The 18,591-nt window shown below is 31.0% G+C and overlaps 2 protein-coding genes across 5 annotated transcripts; both read left to right on the top strand.

The window, feature by feature from the left end:
- Positions 1-1,111: 1,111 nt before the first annotated feature.
- Positions 1,112-2,891, top strand: LOC111630261. Of its 4 annotated transcripts, XM_023374339.1 has the most exons (3): positions 1,112-1,211; positions 2,083-2,652; positions 2,701-2,891. In XM_023374339.1, the coding sequence occupies exons 1-3, from the start codon at positions 1,151-1,153 to the stop codon at positions 2,799-2,801; spliced, it is 732 nt and encodes a 243-aa protein (XP_023230107.1). In that variant the 5' UTR covers positions 1,112-1,150; the 3' UTR covers positions 2,802-2,891. The 4 variants fall into 4 exon arrangements, with proteins under 4 accessions (XP_023230107.1, XP_023230106.1, XP_023230105.1 ...); XM_023374338.1 differs by having other exon boundaries at positions 2,092-2,891; XM_023374337.1 differs by having other exon boundaries at positions 2,083-2,891.
- A 10,657-nt stretch (positions 2,892-13,548) lies between these two features.
- Positions 13,549-17,541, top strand: LOC111630257 (protein enabled homolog). Its single transcript, XM_023374334.1, has 2 exons — positions 13,549-13,654; positions 16,315-17,541. Exons 1-2 carry the CDS (start codon positions 13,600-13,602, stop codon positions 17,091-17,093), a joined length of 834 nt encoding a protein of 277 aa, XP_023230102.1. The 5' UTR covers positions 13,549-13,599; the 3' UTR covers positions 17,094-17,541.
- Positions 17,542-18,591: the final 1,050 nt, after the last annotated feature.

Genomic DNA, 18,591 nt, shown 5'->3' with positions numbered 1-18,591 from the left:
CTTTTGGGCATCCCCCCTAAGTCCTGAGTCCAAAACAAGCGAAAAACACAAAAATTCCAGTGTGTGCGTATGTGTTAGCATCTACATACTAGACATACTAGCTTAAAGGGGATGAAGACCAGGGCCACTCGTAGGTATTGCCTGGTTTGAAATGGATTGAGAGGGAAAGGATTAATTAAGGGAAGAGACGAAGGGGAAAAGTAAAGTGAGATAGGAAAGGGGATGAAAGTGGGAGTTACATGTTTAGCACTACAGCGGCTAATTTAAAGCGAGTCTTTTAGCAACGCAGCTGCATTAGATACTTTCAGCATTAGCGTAAATTTACTTAAAAAATTGAAGGCACTTCATTTAAAAGATAGTCTATATTTTTGGGACCCATTCGGTCCCGAAATTATAGACTATCTTTTAAATAAAAAACACAAAAATGTCAATAGTAAATAATGTTTACAAGAAAATGTATTTTGCACATTTAATAAAAAATTTTAATTGTATTTTTTTTCAAATTTTAATGAAGTAATGACTTTTTAGACGCTTTTATATTACTATAAAAGCGTCTAAATTATGCATCTAAAGTCTTCAATTCAATTTAGATGCTTAATTAATGGTTATAATTTCATCATGGCTCATACATAATTTTTTCCTGATAGCTAATAACTTTTTATTAACATTTATAATAAAAATATGCAAAGTTAACGTGTTATTTAATAAATACAAATCGTATAAATTAAAGAGAATAAACTCTAATTTTTATTTATTTTAATAAAGAATTTATATAGAAAAATATAAACAAAATAATTAGAAGATAAGCATCATTTATTTCTTGGAGTCACAATTATTGTATTTAGGAATTATGATAAATTAAAAAATTAAAAAAGTTTTATGAATCTTTTTATTTTATGAGGAGAAACTATAAAAGTGAGGCAACTTTTGGGATGAATAAATATTGCAAATAGTTTTCTATTAAATCTGCGTTGGTGTTTGTTAAAGTGATTTAGAACGAATACGTTTATTATAGATATAAAATCATTGTTTGAACAGTTGTTTGAAATACTCGGTATAGCTTGATTTATTAGATAAAAGATTATGTTTAATTTCACATTTGAAGGTTATATCTGAGAAGAGAGCAGATAAGATATCGAGGTTAGCCATAATGAAGTTTTGGTCGATGATTTTCTTTATCTACATTCATTTCTTTTCGATTCTGATTGAAGGTTGGTTATTTTAATTTTTATCTTTCTATTAATTAGTAATTTGTCAAATTAGAAATCCTAACGTTAAGAGATTAAAGATAAATAATCGATATAAGCTTAAACGTTACAATTAAAAAGTTGAATGCCAGAAGTAATAACAAAACGATTAAAAAACGGTGATACTTATACGAGTATTTAATTGTCTAATAGCCGTTTTCAATCGTTTTATTATTATTTCTGCTTATCATATCCGGTTATTGTAATCGTGGATATTGTTATCAGTCGTAGGTCAGTCGTACGGTTTTCATTCGTAGTCACTACTTTTTATATTTTTGATTCGTTTTGCCTTTCGGGCACAAAGAGGGCCTTTTTCCATATCCATCGTAAGTTCGGCCAGGCCTACAATGATGACGATCAGTTGGTGAGAGACGAAACCTGATATATTTGGGATAAACCGCCCGTGAACAATTCTTTGAGTTGCTCGCCCGAATTCTATCTTGGGTTACACAGGGTCTTAACTACCTCGGCTCCGGCAGTCAGACAAATAGTATTATTTCTAACTTGCTACATACTATTATACACATTATTAATATATAGTCTATCATCTATCACAATTGTTTCTATAATTTGTGTGGGTGAGGTTGGGGAGAGGGTGAGACCAATATTAAAAAGCCTAGAGGCCTGGTTGTAGTTTAATCCGACTGGGCTGATGAAAGGACCAGATCTGTTTTCCTTTCTTCGGCTTAGGTATCGATTTTTTCAGCTATTCACTAGAAAGTTTTGAGCTTTTCATTTTGCAAATATATATATTTTTTTAATTTTATAAAGATAATTCTTGAAAAATATATATTTAAACTGTTTCGAAAGAAAATATTTATTTAAATTTATTTAGTTTTTACAGGTTCTATTTTGAGAGAGCACGATTCAAATAAGAACTTACGAATTGATTCGCTACCAAGACAGAAAAGAGACTGTAATTCGCCACAGAAGATTGTCTACATGCCTCCGGTTAGAGTGAGAAAAAATTATATGTCACCTGTTGCGCCGCCAAAAAATTATATGCAACCGGTAAATGCTAGGCCTAGAGTAACAAGTAATCAACCAACAAAACGGATTATTGTAGTAAAGAATAGTGAAAAAGACAAAATACCTTGTCCTCAGGACATTTCACATGTATCGAATAATGAGTATACTCGACCTATTGCTATTACACCACCAATTTCATATACAGAACAAACTACTCTCTCTCAGGTACGGCCAGTTGTTTATCTTCAGGAAACTGTTCCATATAGGCCTACATTCTTGTCACCGGATCGTGTTTTCACTACATCATCATCAGTTCCTGTTAGTTCTGCAAATCTAGATACATCTTCGATTCCTCTTAATACTGCACAATATTATTTTGTTTCAGAAAGATTTCAGTCTCCACAACCATCAGTTCCTGTTAGTTCTGCAAATCAAGGTATATCATTGATTCCTCCTAATACTGCACCATATTATTTTGTTTCAGAAAGAATTCCGTCTCCACAACTAACAAATGGGTATATGGAAAGTATGTGGCAACCTGCAAGAAAGCCTATAACTGTAGTACAGCCACCAGCTACTAAATAAACTGCATACTATTGATTTTCTTCATATATCAAAAATGTTTTAATTAATTAAATCACATGAAATTTTTGTCAAAAAATTGTATTTCAGGACATGGTGTATATAAATAAATATTATAGTAATTATAAAACAATATCAGTTATTATTTAATTCAAAACATTAATTATTAAACATTTTAAATAGTAGTAGTTTTAGACTAGGGTTTCTCTAACAGGATCCCGGAATCCCGACTGTTTTTTAACCGGGAAATATCCCGGGAAATCCCGAATATTTCTTAAAAATTCACTTTTTTCTTATTTTGTGTTAAGTTGAGAAAATTTTGCAAATAAAAACTATAATTAACTCACAAACTGTCAGAATACATGCATTTATTAATTTTAAGCCTGCACATTAGTTTTTTTTTAATTTTTGCTTGTTATGGCCTGATACAGATTGTTAATAATCAATATGTAGCCTATTTGTGGCAGGATTCTGAAAATTCTTTACGTGTCAGAACTTGTAATATCTTGGATAATTGTGCCGATGCTGTCTTAATTTAACCATACCCAGTAGCTTTAATAATAATTTGCCAGATTGTGGAAATTGGACAAGGATACAAACGAGTACGATGTATGCAAAGTATGAAGTTTTCTTCATAAACCTGATTATTAAAGCCAAAAGAACTGCCGAATTATCGGGCTATAAGTTTGATACCTCTACTAAAGCAGCCAAGGTAGACAAATCAAGAATATTCGCTTCAAAAGAAGTCAACACATCTCGAAAACGAACAAGAAATCTTCGAGGCTACAGGATGAAAAAACACATAACATCTGTCTTCTCTTAAATCAGTGTTTCTCAACGGGGGCGATATCAACATGGAATTGTTACTAATCGTCCCCTCAACATGGAAAAACGCCCACATGGGGGCTTTTTTCCATGTTGAGGAAACGATTAGTAACAATTTATGTTTTTGGGGGCGAAAAACAATTTTCCGGGCGATATAGTAAAACATTATATTAAGAATAATTAGATATTTTATTCGTTATATCGTACAATAATTAAACAAATAACATTATACTAGTCACTAGTCTATTCAATGCAGTACGAATTTGGCGTTAGCCTTGGCCCTCGGCATCGGAATTTTGAAGNTGGTTGTAGTTTAATCCGACTGGGCTGATGAAAAGACCAGATCTGTTTTCCTTTCTTCGGCTTAGGTATCGATTTTTTCAGCTATTCACTAGAAAGTTTTGAGCTTTTCATTTTGCAAATATATATATATTTTTAATTTTATAAAGATAATTCTTGAAAAATATATATTTAAACTGTTTCGAAAGAAAATATTTATTTAAATTTATTTAGTTTTTACAGGCTCTATTTTGAGAGAGCACGATTCAAATAAGAACTTACGAATTGATTCGCCACCAAGACAGAAAAGAGACTGTAATTCGCCACAGAAGATTGTCTACATGCCTCCGGTTAGAGTGAGAAAAAATTATATGTCACCTGTTGCGCCGCCAAAAAATTATATGCAACCGGTAAATGCTAGGCCTAGAGTAACAAGTAATCAACCAACAAAACGGATTATTGTAGTAAAGAATAGTGAAAAAGACAAAAAACCTTGTCCTCAGGACATTTCATATGTATCGAATAATGAGTATACTCGACCTGTTGCTATTACACCACCAATTTCATATACAGAACAAACTACTCTCTCTCAGGTACGGCCAGTTGTTTATCTTCAGGAAACGCAAACTGTTCCATATAGGCCTACATTCTTGTCACCGGATCGTGTTTTCACTACATCATCATCAGTTCCTGTTAGTTCTGCTAATCTAGATACATCTTCGATTCCTCTTAATACTGCACAATATTATTTTGTTTCAGAAAGATTTCAGTCTCCACAACCACCAGTTCCTGTTAGTTCTGCTAATCAAGTATATCATTGATTCCTCCTAATACTGCACCATATTATTTTGTTTCAGAAAGAATTCCGTCTCCACAACTAACAAATGGGTATACGGAAAGTATGTGGCAACCTGCAAGAAAGCCTATAACTGTAGTACAGCCACCAGCTACTAAATAAACTGCATACTATTGATTTTCTTCATATATCAAAAATGTTTTAATTAATTAAATCACATGAAATTTTTGTCAAAAAATTGTATTTCAGGACATGGTGTATATAAATAAATATTATAGTAATTATAAAACAATATCAGTTATTATTTAATTCAAAACATTAATTATTAAACATTTTAAATAGTAGTAGTTTTAGACTAGGGTTTCTCTAACAGGATCCCGGAATCCCGACTGTTTTTTAACCGGGAAATATCCCGGGAAATCCCGAATATTTCTTAAAAATTCACTTTTTTCTTATTTTGTGTTAAGTTGAGAAAATTTTGCAAATAAAAACTATAATTAACTCACAAACTGTCAGAATACATGCATTTATTAATTTTAAGCCTGCACATTAGTTTTTTTTTAATTTTTGCTTGTTATGGCCTGATACAGATTGTTAATAATCAATATGTAGCCTATTTGTGGCAGGATTCTGAAAATTCTTTACGTGTCAGAACTTGTAATATCTTGGATAATTGTGCCGATGCTGTCTTAATTTAACCATACCCAGTAGCTTTAATAATAATTTGCCAGATTGTGGAAATTGGACAAGGATACAAACGAGTACGATGTATGCAAAGTATGAAGTTTTCTTCATAAACCTGATTATTAAAGCCAAAAGAACTGCCGAATTATCGGGCTATAAGTTTGATACCTCTACTAAAGCAGCCAAGGTAGACAAATCAAGAATATTCGCTTCAAAAGAAGTCAACACATCTCGAAAACGAACAAGAAATCTTCGAGGCTACAGGATGAAAAAACACATAACATCTGTCTTCTCTTAAATCAGTGTTTCTCAACGGGTGCGATATCAACATGGAATTGTTACTAATCGTCCCCTCAACATGGAAAAACGCCCACATGGGGGCTTTTTTCCATGTTGAGGAAACGATTAGTAACAATTTATGTTTTTGGGGGCGAAAAACAATTTTCCGGGCGATATAGTAAAACATTATATTAAGAATAATTAGATATTTTATTCGTTATATCGTACAATAATTAAACAAATAACATTATACTAGTCACAAGTCTATTCAATGTAGTACGAATTTGGCGTTAGCCTTGGCCCTCGGTATCGGAATTTTAAAGTGAAGGGGCAATACTACATAACGGTTTTATTGAAGGGATGACGATTCGTTAGAGGTTGAGAAACACTGTCTTAAATGCACTAGAGATACTTCTACCCACATCAATTGAATCGGAAAGGGCATTCTCGGTAGCGGAACTTTTCACTACTAAAATAAGAACCAGATTGGGTGATTGGAGTATTGATCATCTTTGCTTTTTAAAATATTATTATAAAAATTCACAATAATATTTTATATTGTGTTTTATTTAAAAAATTAAAATTACCTTTTCTTTGAAGTTAATTTAAAAGTTTGATCTAAGTTAATTTTTTTTTTAATTTTCAACTCAGTTTAAAGGCATTTTTTCTTTTCTTTTTTTTGTTGTAAGCAATTTCTATCAAACTTTAATAATTTTTTTTCTATTTATGAAATTTCTACGTAATTCAACGATAATTTTTAATACATATTTTACACAGCATTATTATTATTATTCTTGCAGGACGTATTAAATTACTTAAAAAACGAAAAATAATTATATTATTTGATTTCAAGATTTATTTTATATCTTAAAAATAATTAATTATATCCTGGGAAACAGATCACTGTTTTCTCGAAATTCCGGGACAAGCAAAGAACAGGGAAATGAGAAACCCTATTTCAGACTTACAATACGACAGGGTTATATTTCAGGACTCCCGTTGTCAAACATAAATAATGGTAATAACGATATATGGTTTCAAAGAACAAGCACGAGCTTATATAATATTATATTGTGTGTACACTGTTTGGAGGTAATTATGTGGACATCCGAAATAAACAAAACGTAGAATATCATTTGCCATTACACTTATGGTATACAGATATGCGTCAAAACATCCAGAAAGCATTTCCAATCCAACATTATATCTAGAAATGCTGAACTATCTGAGTACAAACAGAATCAAATTATTGGATGTCACTTATGTCACTGCTTTGTGCGCACCATAGACTTGAAGCTAGAACTACGTAAATCCACTATAATCAATATTAAACTGCTGAGAAGAGTGAAAGAGTTTTAGAACGGAAAACTACAAAGAAGTACTTAGGAATACTGAAAACAATAATAGAGAGAGATCGAAGAGTGCTTTGACGAGTGATGAGAAGCAACAACATGCAGGAGACGGAAAGAACAATCCGAGAATTTAATGTCACAACCAAACATCCGTTCTGAGCTGCATGACACGGGTTATACTGGCAGGTCTGCTGATCCTAAGGCAAAAATAACAGCTGAAGACAATGTTGAATAGTCTATTGTCTTCAATCGACACTTGAAATGTGCAATACCATAATGTCGTAAATGCCAAAAAACAAACTTTTCAGGAGAGATGAAAAAGCTTTTTCTAGTAAATGAATTCATTTAAATTTTACAATAAAATTGTAAAAAATTCACTAAATTACAAATTCTCTGAAATATCAAAATGATTTAAATATAAACCGTAACGTTTTAGACTCCAGAAGTCATGCACTTTGCATTCTGGTACTTTTCAAAAGTCATAACTTCCTACAGTCCAACATTTCTTGCAGCAAAAAACATTGCTTTTAGAACTCAATTCTTCAATGAAACGTATTCAGAGAAAAATGGCATTTACAACATTATGGCATTGCACATTTCACTTCATTCTGGTTTTTTAAAAAAGTCTACAAAGAACGTAAGTACGATTTCAAAAAACGAAAGCAATCGCGTATACTAAACGTCGACTCCAATATTGCACCAGCCATCATACAGGTAGCTGGCCAAAGGAGATTTGAGACATGTTCTGTAGAGGTGTGAGTCTCGATTTTTTGTTTGCCGGTTAGATTATCGTGTTTGAGTATGCTGAAAGAACAACTACTGACGGAATACATTGCACCAACAGTGAAATTTGATAATGGTAGCTTAATAGTATTGAGATTCTTCAGTTGGTCCGGCGTTAGACCGTTGGCCGTTGTAAAAGAACGAACAAGTAAAGAATTACAGAGACATTCTGGACAATTCTGTGCTGCTATACTTTGGCAATTCTCCGGTTTCAACTTATAAAATAAAATTGAAATTAGTATTATAATTTCGGACCAAGAAAGTTAATCTCATTTTCCAATTTTAGATATAATGACGCAAGCCTCAGTTAAAACATGGCAAAAGTTTTGTTATAAACAGACCTGATTAAAATACTAAAAAATTATTTAAATAAAAATACCAAATACGAAATTTCAGTATTTGCAATATCAAGTAGAAAATGCTCGGTATAAAATGTATTTCAAGTACCAAGTACTTGCATTTGAAAACTGAAGACCTTTTATGAAAGTTTTAATGCATTTTTATTATGTAATTAATTTTAAACATTAAAATAGTATAAAAAATTATTTTAATATTCAGTAGTAAACATAAACGCTTTAAACATATTTTAATGTTTTTTTTTTCTATTTATTGTAAATGATTGAATAAGTGTGGGCAAGTAGCTCTCAATTTATTTTAACACACCTATCTTAAAAAATATACTTACCGAGGAACATACCTATCTGTTCATATTCTGTTTAAAAAATTTAAAGTCGAGCTGTAAGTTTCTGAAACTTTAACCTAAATATATATTTTTCACTAGTAGATAAAAAATATAAATCAAAATTGAATGTAATGCCAGCAATTATTTGTTGTTTTTTTTTAAAGAAAAGCAGGATTAAATCTGTGCACAATCAATGACTAGATGATTAATGCTGAATGCCATACAAACAAATTTAGGTTGAATAAGCAATACATTTTTCACCATTATGCAATTTCGTCTCGTGGAACTCAGTTTAAGGAACACTGGTCATTTGGGGTTAATCATAAATTTATGCGTAATTTCGTTTTAAACGTAACCAGTTGGCATGCGGCCCCATGTACCGTACAACAAGACCATAAAAGTGAAAAATAAAATTTTATTTTCGAAGCATAAAGTGTCAAAGAACATTTTCAATTAAAAAAATCAGAAAAAAATATTCCAGCAACGAGTTGTGGGAACTTTCCCGGCAACAACATTCAAACTTGTGTGTGGTGCCATCTGTTAGGATATTTTATTTAAAAAAACTTTTTATATAATTAATTATTATAAAAGGGCAAAAGGCTTAATTTCGAAGGTGGAGATAAGTTTTATAAAAAGTTGTAAATGCTATATAACGAGTAAAATCTTCATTAAGTCCGACTCCACTCGAGACATGACAAACGATCCCCCTCTATCTCTCCATCCCCTCGACATTTAACCACCAGAATTTAATAGTTTCAATTCCCCTAATACACAAATCTCCCTGAAAAATGTTTCAAATTTTCGACAAACGACACAGGAGTTGTTAATCTTCAAAGAGGGTAAACAAAAGTCCCCCATACACATACACTGACATCCATACATACAGCAAAAACTTCCAATTTTTTTTTTTGCATTTCTCGACGTTTCAATAAGTTTTTGGGAGGTTATTTTTTGATATAGGCCTATATAACAGACGGGAAAGTAAAAATCGATAGAATTGTTACTTTACGCCATTTTATCATGATAAATCATTTTTACCAATACAATTTTAATTATTAATACCATCTCTAAAGGAATATTTTTACGTTTTTGCATATTCAGACGGACGAAAATCCTACAGATATTTATCACCCTTGCTGCGAATTCGACTTTTATTTCTTAGAGTATGAAGAGAAAAAAAAATTTAATATATCATCGTTATTAAGAAACTTCTTGTGAATTCTTTAAACTCGCATAAATATTTATTGTTAATAACTTTTTATCTGTTTAAAGCACAGTTGCTAATTAATATATTCAAATTTTCACATGAAAAACATATATTAAAATTACTCTTTTATTGAAAACAAATGTAATATGTTATTTACTGTAGTTATTTACTTTAAATAAATAAATAAAAATTCAGTTTTTTTAATTACTAATAGAAACCTACAATTAGCAAATTAAAAAAATTGTTTTATTAAATTAATATGTCATTACTTTAAACTACCAATTAACTAAATTTTTATTAACATATGCCAACTGCATTCAAATCAATTCTAAAAACGGGAGGTAGCATCATCTTCAGTGAAGTGAGCCAATACTAGATGGCGTTCAAGACTGGCTTATAGCACTTATAATAATAATAATAATTATTATTATTTTAAATTTTCTAACAATTATCAACAATTAACAAATTAACAATTAACAAGCTTTATCTAATTTAAATCTGAAAAAGTAAGTCAAACTTGAATTATTATAAGTAAGAAACTATTATTATTTAGCTGTACAGCAATTTAACGTATAAGTACAAAAACGTAATTACATACGAATTGTTTTCGTAGATATTTTGGCAAATATAAGAAAGAAAGATTATTATTTTCGTAAATTGATCTTCACAGTTTAAATACAAAATATAAGATGTTCATTAGCCTTTAAATCCGATGAACTTTTCTTACGCGAACAGAACAAAGTTAACTAATCTCGACTTTCTAACAATTAGGTGATTTTAACACTGCAACCGAGTTAATCCGCCTTAAGTAAATTACTGACACGTGACATCACAGCCTCAGCTCTTTGCTGGAATTAACAACAGGAAGAATGTCGTCATATTAATCTAAATTAAGTCGTATCGTATATGAACACTTTCTTGGCCTTCAGGATCGTTATTTCTGGTTAACTTATCTGAATCAATCTTACCCTGATTAACTTTCGTCGTGTAAACATAGTATACGCGTCTAACAGGAATAACACATTATATTTTCAGTTTATTAATTTATTTCGATAAAATTTTTAATGGAATTAAATTTGTTTTTAAATTTATAAAAATCGTTAAATTTAACCTATTATAGTCTCTTAAATATTTCATATCTATTGTTTATTCAAGCCTTCAACTTAGATGCATAATTAATGGTTATAATTTCATCATGGCTCATATATAACTTTTTCCTGATAGCTATTAACTTGTCATTAACATTTATAATAAAAATATTCAAAGTTAACGTGTTATTTAATAAAGACAAATCGTATAAAATAAAGAAAATGAACTCTAATTTTTATTTATTTTAATAAAAAATTTATATATAAAAATAAAAACAAAACAATTGAAAGATAAGCATCATTTATTTCTTGGTAAGTTAATTTATTTACTCAACTTCATACCACACATAACCTATTTTATAGAATAATTAGTACTTTTATCCATTTCTGGTGGCATTGTTTCTGCCCTGTAGGAACTAATTCTCATGTTTATCATGAGTTTGACCAGGCCCACAATGAGATACGGAGTAACTTCGGCCATAAGGTCGTCCAAGGATAATACCTAACAACGTAAACTTCATATTAATATTGTTTAAGATAAACTACTTTAAAATCTGTTTTAATATAAGAATATTTTCTAAATTCAATTTAAATGCAGGTGATGATAAACAAACAGGAGCATGTAAACAGGAAATCAATTTACTATTTTGGACTTTGAGTAAACTGCAGAAAATTATTTTTGATAAGGTTCATTGTTTAACCAGAAGCTGTTTTCTATCAGAAGACAAATTTAGAGTAAACAAACATCCTATAATTTCGTTTATAAATTTGGCAATTGTGCCAATCGTAACCAAAATTTCACTTGGAAGTAATCAACTTAGTTAGATATGAAGTTTATGTTATTACTTTTGATAATAGGAACTGCCTTTCAGTCAATCCTGGGCGATGGTTTGTAAATTTCTAAAATTTTAAATATTTTTACTCGTATATATTTCATATTTATTGATACTAATTATGATCAGTAACTAATACTGTAATTAAAAATTTTTTTATTATAGATTCTATTTCTTCTGACGAGATTTCGGACGAGCACATCCATTTAGAACTTTTTGGAGTTCCCATAAGACATAAAAGAGCATGTAATCGTAATACAAAAGTAATTCGCATCACAGGAAAGTCAAGAGATGGAAAATATAACTCATTATTGGACACTTCACCATGCGCTGCAGCTGCTCTTCCTTGCTCAATGATGACTTCTCCAGATACTATGGTATCTGCTGTTCCTTCTATTGCTCCTGCTTCTGCTCCTATCGCTCCTGTTTCTTCACCAGCTTCAATTCCTGCAACTACAGGAGTACAACCGATGCCTATCATGTACGTCCCGACGTATCAGCCTCCACCTATACAACCCAGCCCCATGGTTATAATGTCTCCACCTAGTCAACCTATAATAATGCAAACACCGATTGGAGGGGGAAGTGAAGCTCTACCACACAATCTACCAGATTTGAATGCGAATTTGCCAGATTTATCAGGTAACCTACCTAATCTGGGAAATCTTAACGGTGACCTAAATTTACAAGATACAAACCTTGACAATATTTTACAAAATTCGAAAAGAACACAAGATATAAATTACGTAAGAAGTTATCCATCGTTCATTTTACCAAATGGACAGAAAGTCAAAGCAACTCGTGTAGCTCAGCAGTATATGATAGTTCAACCAACTTCCTATTTAATCGAACCGAACACTTTTCAGTAATTACCTTTATAAATAAATCGATTTTTTTCCTTGATAACACTTATTACTTCAAAATATCTGTTTCATTAAAATTCTATATTTTTGCTTATTTTATGTAAGAAATTTTTTGAAGAATAAACAATTGTTGATGAAACCCTCTTGGTTTTTATATTAAACGAACAAATAATAAAGCAAAGTCGCATGCAGAAGTAAGCAAATATAGAAATTTCCTATTTATATTCTATTGTAAATATACTATTATTCAAGTATAATATTGATTCTGGATTATTAATTAAAACCTATTCATAATACATGACAAATATAAAAATGGAATTAATTAAAATGGAATAAATACTAGATTAATTTCTAATAATTAGAAATATATTCGATGGTGTTTAATAGTTATTTACAAATGTGTTTTCGACATAAAACCAAATCTCATAGTAGACTTTATTTTTTAAATATAAAATATAAATCTCTTCTTAAAAAACAATTAACCCCAAAGTATAAATCTACACTACAGATTTTACTTTAAATGCTGTTTATTTCTTAATAAGTCAATTGTTAAATTATATTTAAACGAATTAATTATCAACACAATAAAATATTTTAAATAACTTTAGTCAATACGAAATATAAAAATATAAAAATTATATGATATTTGAAGACGTCAGTGGATGAAAGCCTTGTATTGCAAAATCAATTATAGGCCTACACGAAATATGTTGGACAATAGAGTTTTGAATGATTGTAACATAACACTCCACTTGTGTCTTCATTTATTACTTCCAAATACAAAAAATAAAAAAAATATATATTATAAATTTAATTTAGAATTAAAATATGTTTAATTTAAATTTTATATTCAAATTCAAGCAGAATATTTAATTTTTATAGAATTCATTATTTATTCATATGATGTTTGCACAGATTTTTCAATTGTTAGTAGACAAGGTATGCAAAATACATAAAGATCGAACTTACATAAAAGTATTTAACGATACTCCTTTGCTATTGGATAGAAATAAATTTTTTAAGATATGTTATCCACATATAAGAAGATTGGTATGCACTTACAATTCGTAAGTAGGAAAGTAATTTTTAGCTGATGAAGTTTGATTTGGACGAAAGATAACCGGAAAGGGATGAAGATTTTCCTGACGATTTTTGGAATTTTCTTTATTTTGTTCATTGTTAAAGGTAAATTTTTATTTCTTGACTAATTTTGTAGTAAACAGTAAAGTATTTTCTAGTATTTTAGTCATAATACTTAGTAATTTCGTTTTGTATGTCATACTTATACTGAAAATTTTCTTGGAAAACAGTAGTTTACTTTTTGAGGGGAAGTTAAAAAGTCACATTAATGCTAAATTCGTAGATCTAATATGCAAGAATTTTAAAAATGGTTAAAGAAACTTATTTAGAAAAGTGTAAATCGATGATATATATTCAAGAATATTAAACATTCATAATTTAATAACAAGTATATCCACAAACTTTTACTTGGTTATTATGTAAGTAATAACTCAATGCAATATTGATAAAAATGTTATTTCGAATTGGGATAAAGTAATATTGTTTATTTCGTACATCGTACACCCAACATTTCGACGTTTTTTACTTATAAATATCAAAAAGAATTTATAAAAGAAAAAAATAAAATACAGTATTCAGATAAATTTCATTCTAGCAAACTGAAAAGAGATAATAACTGAGTTTGAAATATTTTCAAAATATATTTTATTTGGAGATTTATTAATAGTTTCAATCACAAAATGAGACTGAAATGTAATCTTAATGGCCGGATGATCCAGACAGTTAAGGCTAATTCTAATCTCTAATTATACACGATCTTCACGAGATGGCATCTAAATTTAATGCTTTTTCTTCAGGGGAAAGCTCAGGGAAAGGAGGTCCAATTAACTATATACAAACTTCCGGTCTAGACCGAAAGTTACGTAATTTCAGTTCAAATATTTTCTCAAAAACGGAGTTAGATTTCCGGTATGACTTCATTATTAGGAAAAGTATGATTTACAGGGGCAAGATACTACTAACATAAAGAACATATATTTTAAATTAACTTAAAAGTATGATTAAAATTGCGGTTCGGCAATGTGACGATGTTATAATGATTTTTGCCCATTTGTGTTAGAATCTTACTTAGTTATTCTATTAACTTGAGGTTTAGATTTTTGAAAATTGAATTTTTTAATTTTCTACGATTTTAAAAATTCATAGAAAATTCACGAATTCGATCTTCAAAATTCCGAACCATACGTTAATAGACGGATTAAATGAAAGTAATGTGACTAGTAAATATACTGTATTTACTAATTATTTGGTAGAACAATAAAATTGATATGTGTGAAAACCGATATGTACTGTACAGTACGTACAGTAAAATTATGTGTAATTTCAATTAAAAAGGAAAACGGTATTCACAATACAAAAATACAGAATTTTGTCTTTGGGTAGGAAGACTATTTTTGTTCCTGTTGATTAGACAGGATGGAAAGGAAGACGACTTAGTTTCTTCTGTATTTTTTTACGTTTTCAATTGTGTTATGTTATACAGCTCTTATAAGATAAGAAAACGTGAAGAGAATCAAATGTCATTAATGACATCTGCAATTATCCTGTTACTTCAGATACTGAAGCAGTCCGAATAAGGGAGCATCCCGAAGGTTCTCTCTTAAGAGGACTCGATATGTTTAAGCAGGTTTCCGTTACGTAAAGCTTTAGATGAACTAATTTAGATAGGTTTTACGTTATTTCTGTATTCTGATCAAAATTATAGCTTTGAACTTTAATATGAACGATTATAACTTCACTAAATTTACAATTATTTAAATTACACTTGAAAAATAAATTGTCCATTAATCTGGGTTCTATATTTTACTCGAGAGTCATGGTAGTGACTCCGCGCCAAGTAAAAAAGTCACTGACTGACCGAATATACAGGAATTAAAGTTGGCGATTTTAGGGGGTCAATTTCCGCACTTCTCCAAACACCTGTAGTAAGTCTGAATATCTCGTTCGAAATTTCAAATACTTGTTTACTTAGGCAGTGTGCAAAATTTCAGATTTTTGTGCGAAGGAGTTGACAAAATATAATCGATCGAGTAGTGCAAAAATCTCCAAAAAAGCTGTATTTTTTTTCTATCCAACACTACAGACGCTCCTAGAGAAAAAAATTACTGGGTCTAGAAAGCTAAAATTTTAAACTTACCTTTTTCCGTTATCAGTGAGGTACCGGCGAAACGTCGGTACCTCACTGATAACGGAAAAAGTTTACGGGGATTCCTCATAGAACTATCTCACTTTTATCGCTTAATTTTACACTTGTAAAGATAAAATTGCATTGATACGAATGAATTTTATTCAAAATATATAAAACAACAAAAGATCAAATTTATGTGAATTAAAAGTTTTTATAACGATTTTACTAAACGGCATATTGAAAGCGTTCGGTAGTCATGTTAATTCTTGAAGTAATAACACAATGATTAAATAAAAACAGTTTATATCCAAATAATATCTGAGATGTAAAAAAATTTAGACAATAACGACAATAAATAAAAGTTTCAAATTTTTTCTTACGAGTTCTTCTTTCGTAAAGATAAGTTTGGTGCTTTAAAACGAATTGTAGAAAACAATAATATAGGTAAAAAATTTTGTGGGTACCGCTTCTAAGCACCAAACATCTTTACTAAGGAAAAGCTCCTAAGAAAAAATTTAGCTGTCATTTAAATTGTTTTAATATTTTATTTCGCGCAATTTTTAACATCTCAGATGTATTTACTTGTATAAAAGTAATAAACTAAGCAAATTTCAGTGGATTTATTTCTCATTTTTAGGCTTCCTAGTCGATAATCCAACAGAACCCAAGCAAATCGAACTGATATCTCATCTAAAGAGAAGTAAAAGAGCTTGCTCTGGGAGAAGTACCAAAGTGATTCGCATTACAGGAAGTAAGAGGAGCGAAGGCGGAGGATGTCCTATGGCCGCTTCTCCGTGTGCGGCAGCACCACCTCCCTGTGGTGCAGCACCAAGTCCTTGTGATATGGCTGCTGCTAGGGCCCCGCCACCTCCTCCTCCACCGCCACCGCCACCTCCTCCTCCTCCACCGCCACCGCCACCGCTTCCACCACAACCAATATATATTCCTATGGGCGGAGGAGGCTGCTGTGGACAAGGAGCAGCAGCTCCTACAATTGTTACCTCTCCAGCTGGTGGACCGGTGATAGTGACAGGGAGTGGATCAGATGGCGGAGGTGGAGGTGGTTTGCCATCTCTTCCGGGTGGTGGATTGCCTGATATAGGCGGCGGTTTGCCCGATTTAGGCGGCGGATTGCCCGATCTAGGATTAAGTGGTGACTTTCCAAGTGGCGACTTAGGTGGATCACTGTCAGATCTTGCTGGTGAGGTAGGATTAAGATACCGAATCCCGAAACGATTTATTATGGTGCCTAATCGAAGAATATCTCAGACACCTCGAGTAATAATATTACCACCATCCAAACCACCAGTTCAACGTTTAAATCTCAGAAATCTTCGGTCACGAGGAACACATTTTAGAGTTCAGCAACCGACTGTTATTTACACAGGTCGTCCAGCAATTATAATACGAAAATAAATCAAAGAAGAAATACGACAATTTGTTCTCGTATGCGAATATTAGTTTAAATTAGCTATCGATACTGTACTAAGTAAAACTACAAAATTTTCTTGAATATTTCTTCACTAATATTAGTTTGTTTCTATTAAAATATTGTTATTATAAGTAGTTATAACTGTGATGTGAATAATAAGTTGTTTCAAAATTTTAAAATAAACTTCTAGTATTAATATGGTATAGAGAAACTTATATTGTTAAGTTTTTTAAAGATTCGTATTTAAGAAACACGTTAACCGCCACCCTGCGTGCGTTTCTTATTGTATTTGTTTTGATCAATGAGTAAAGTATAAAGGGGAGTAGATAGTAAACAAATATCGTAATGAGATCCAATTATTAAGTCAACAGTTACTCCACAATTAATTAAATGATTTTTTCTATATTTCGTATTATACAGTGGTACCTCAGGTTACGAACGCCCCAGCATACGAAATTTTCAGGATACGACATGAAATTCGAACATATTTTTGCTCCACGATACGAACAAAAACTCACCATACGACGTTACATTAGTTCGCATTTTTCATTTGTTTTTCTTACTAGAGTTATTTTTTTTAATGTATTACTTGGCTTTAATTTGAGTATGTTTTTCGCGTTGGAACGAATTATTTGGTTTTACATGTAATCGTATGAAAAAAGATGATCCACCTTACGACATTTTCATGATACGATCTCAGTTTCGGAACGGATTAATTTCGTATCATGAGGTACCACTGTATTAACGTTTATATTAAGAAGGGCCCAGGTTACACCAGAGCAGGAAGTTAGTCTGATTCAAGGTCAACTAGTTGAGTTTACTCTCCTGATAGCTCGGTGCATGTGCTGCTTTTTTCAACTTTTTTCTGATCTGTAGGCATTAAGAGTTCTTTTAAAAAGCCCATGATAGGTAAATGACATATAATGGGGCGGCCGATGGTGAGGAACGAGACCTTTCATATTCATTCGGACCATTCCCAAAAATCTCCTGGTGTTTTTCGACCGGTTCGGATTAGAAAAGACAAAGTTCTAATATCCATAAATCAATAGCCAAAACTGTAAAAAGTTTTCTTTTTTAAAAAAGAGTAGTGACAGCTCCAAATCAGGTTTTATAGACGCTTTATTTTTCGAATTTTACCGACTTGTAATGTATTAATATCTAATAAATGTTTATCTTACATTATATTAAAGCTATTTTTTGCACAACAATTATTTCAATTTGTAAATAATCATAAAAATCATTGGTAATTTTCTGCTTTAACAGATACTCTTTCGCCTGTTTTATTCTGTTAAGTCGAGGGTTTATTTCATATATGCGCTTTGAAAAAAATCACGAGAGGTAAACATTGCAAAAACAATAGAACTAAATCAGGTATTTGCAGTTATCTTTCTGAGACGAGCCTTGTGAGATGTAAAAAACAAGTTTAGGGAAAAGGCTTCGATTATTGACTTGTAAAGGGTAAGTTAATGGTCAAAGGACAAT

The sequence above is a fragment of the Centruroides sculpturatus genome, unplaced genomic scaffold (assembly GCF_000671375.1).
Source record: "Centruroides sculpturatus isolate CEXI.00-Female unplaced genomic scaffold, Cexi_2.0 scaffold645, whole genome shotgun sequence".
In the NCBI taxonomy this organism is placed as follows: domain Eukaryota; kingdom Metazoa; phylum Arthropoda; class Arachnida; order Scorpiones; family Buthidae; genus Centruroides; species Centruroides sculpturatus.
The sequence above is the reverse complement of the archived record's forward strand: the minus strand, read 5'-3'. Positions and strand labels throughout refer to the sequence as shown.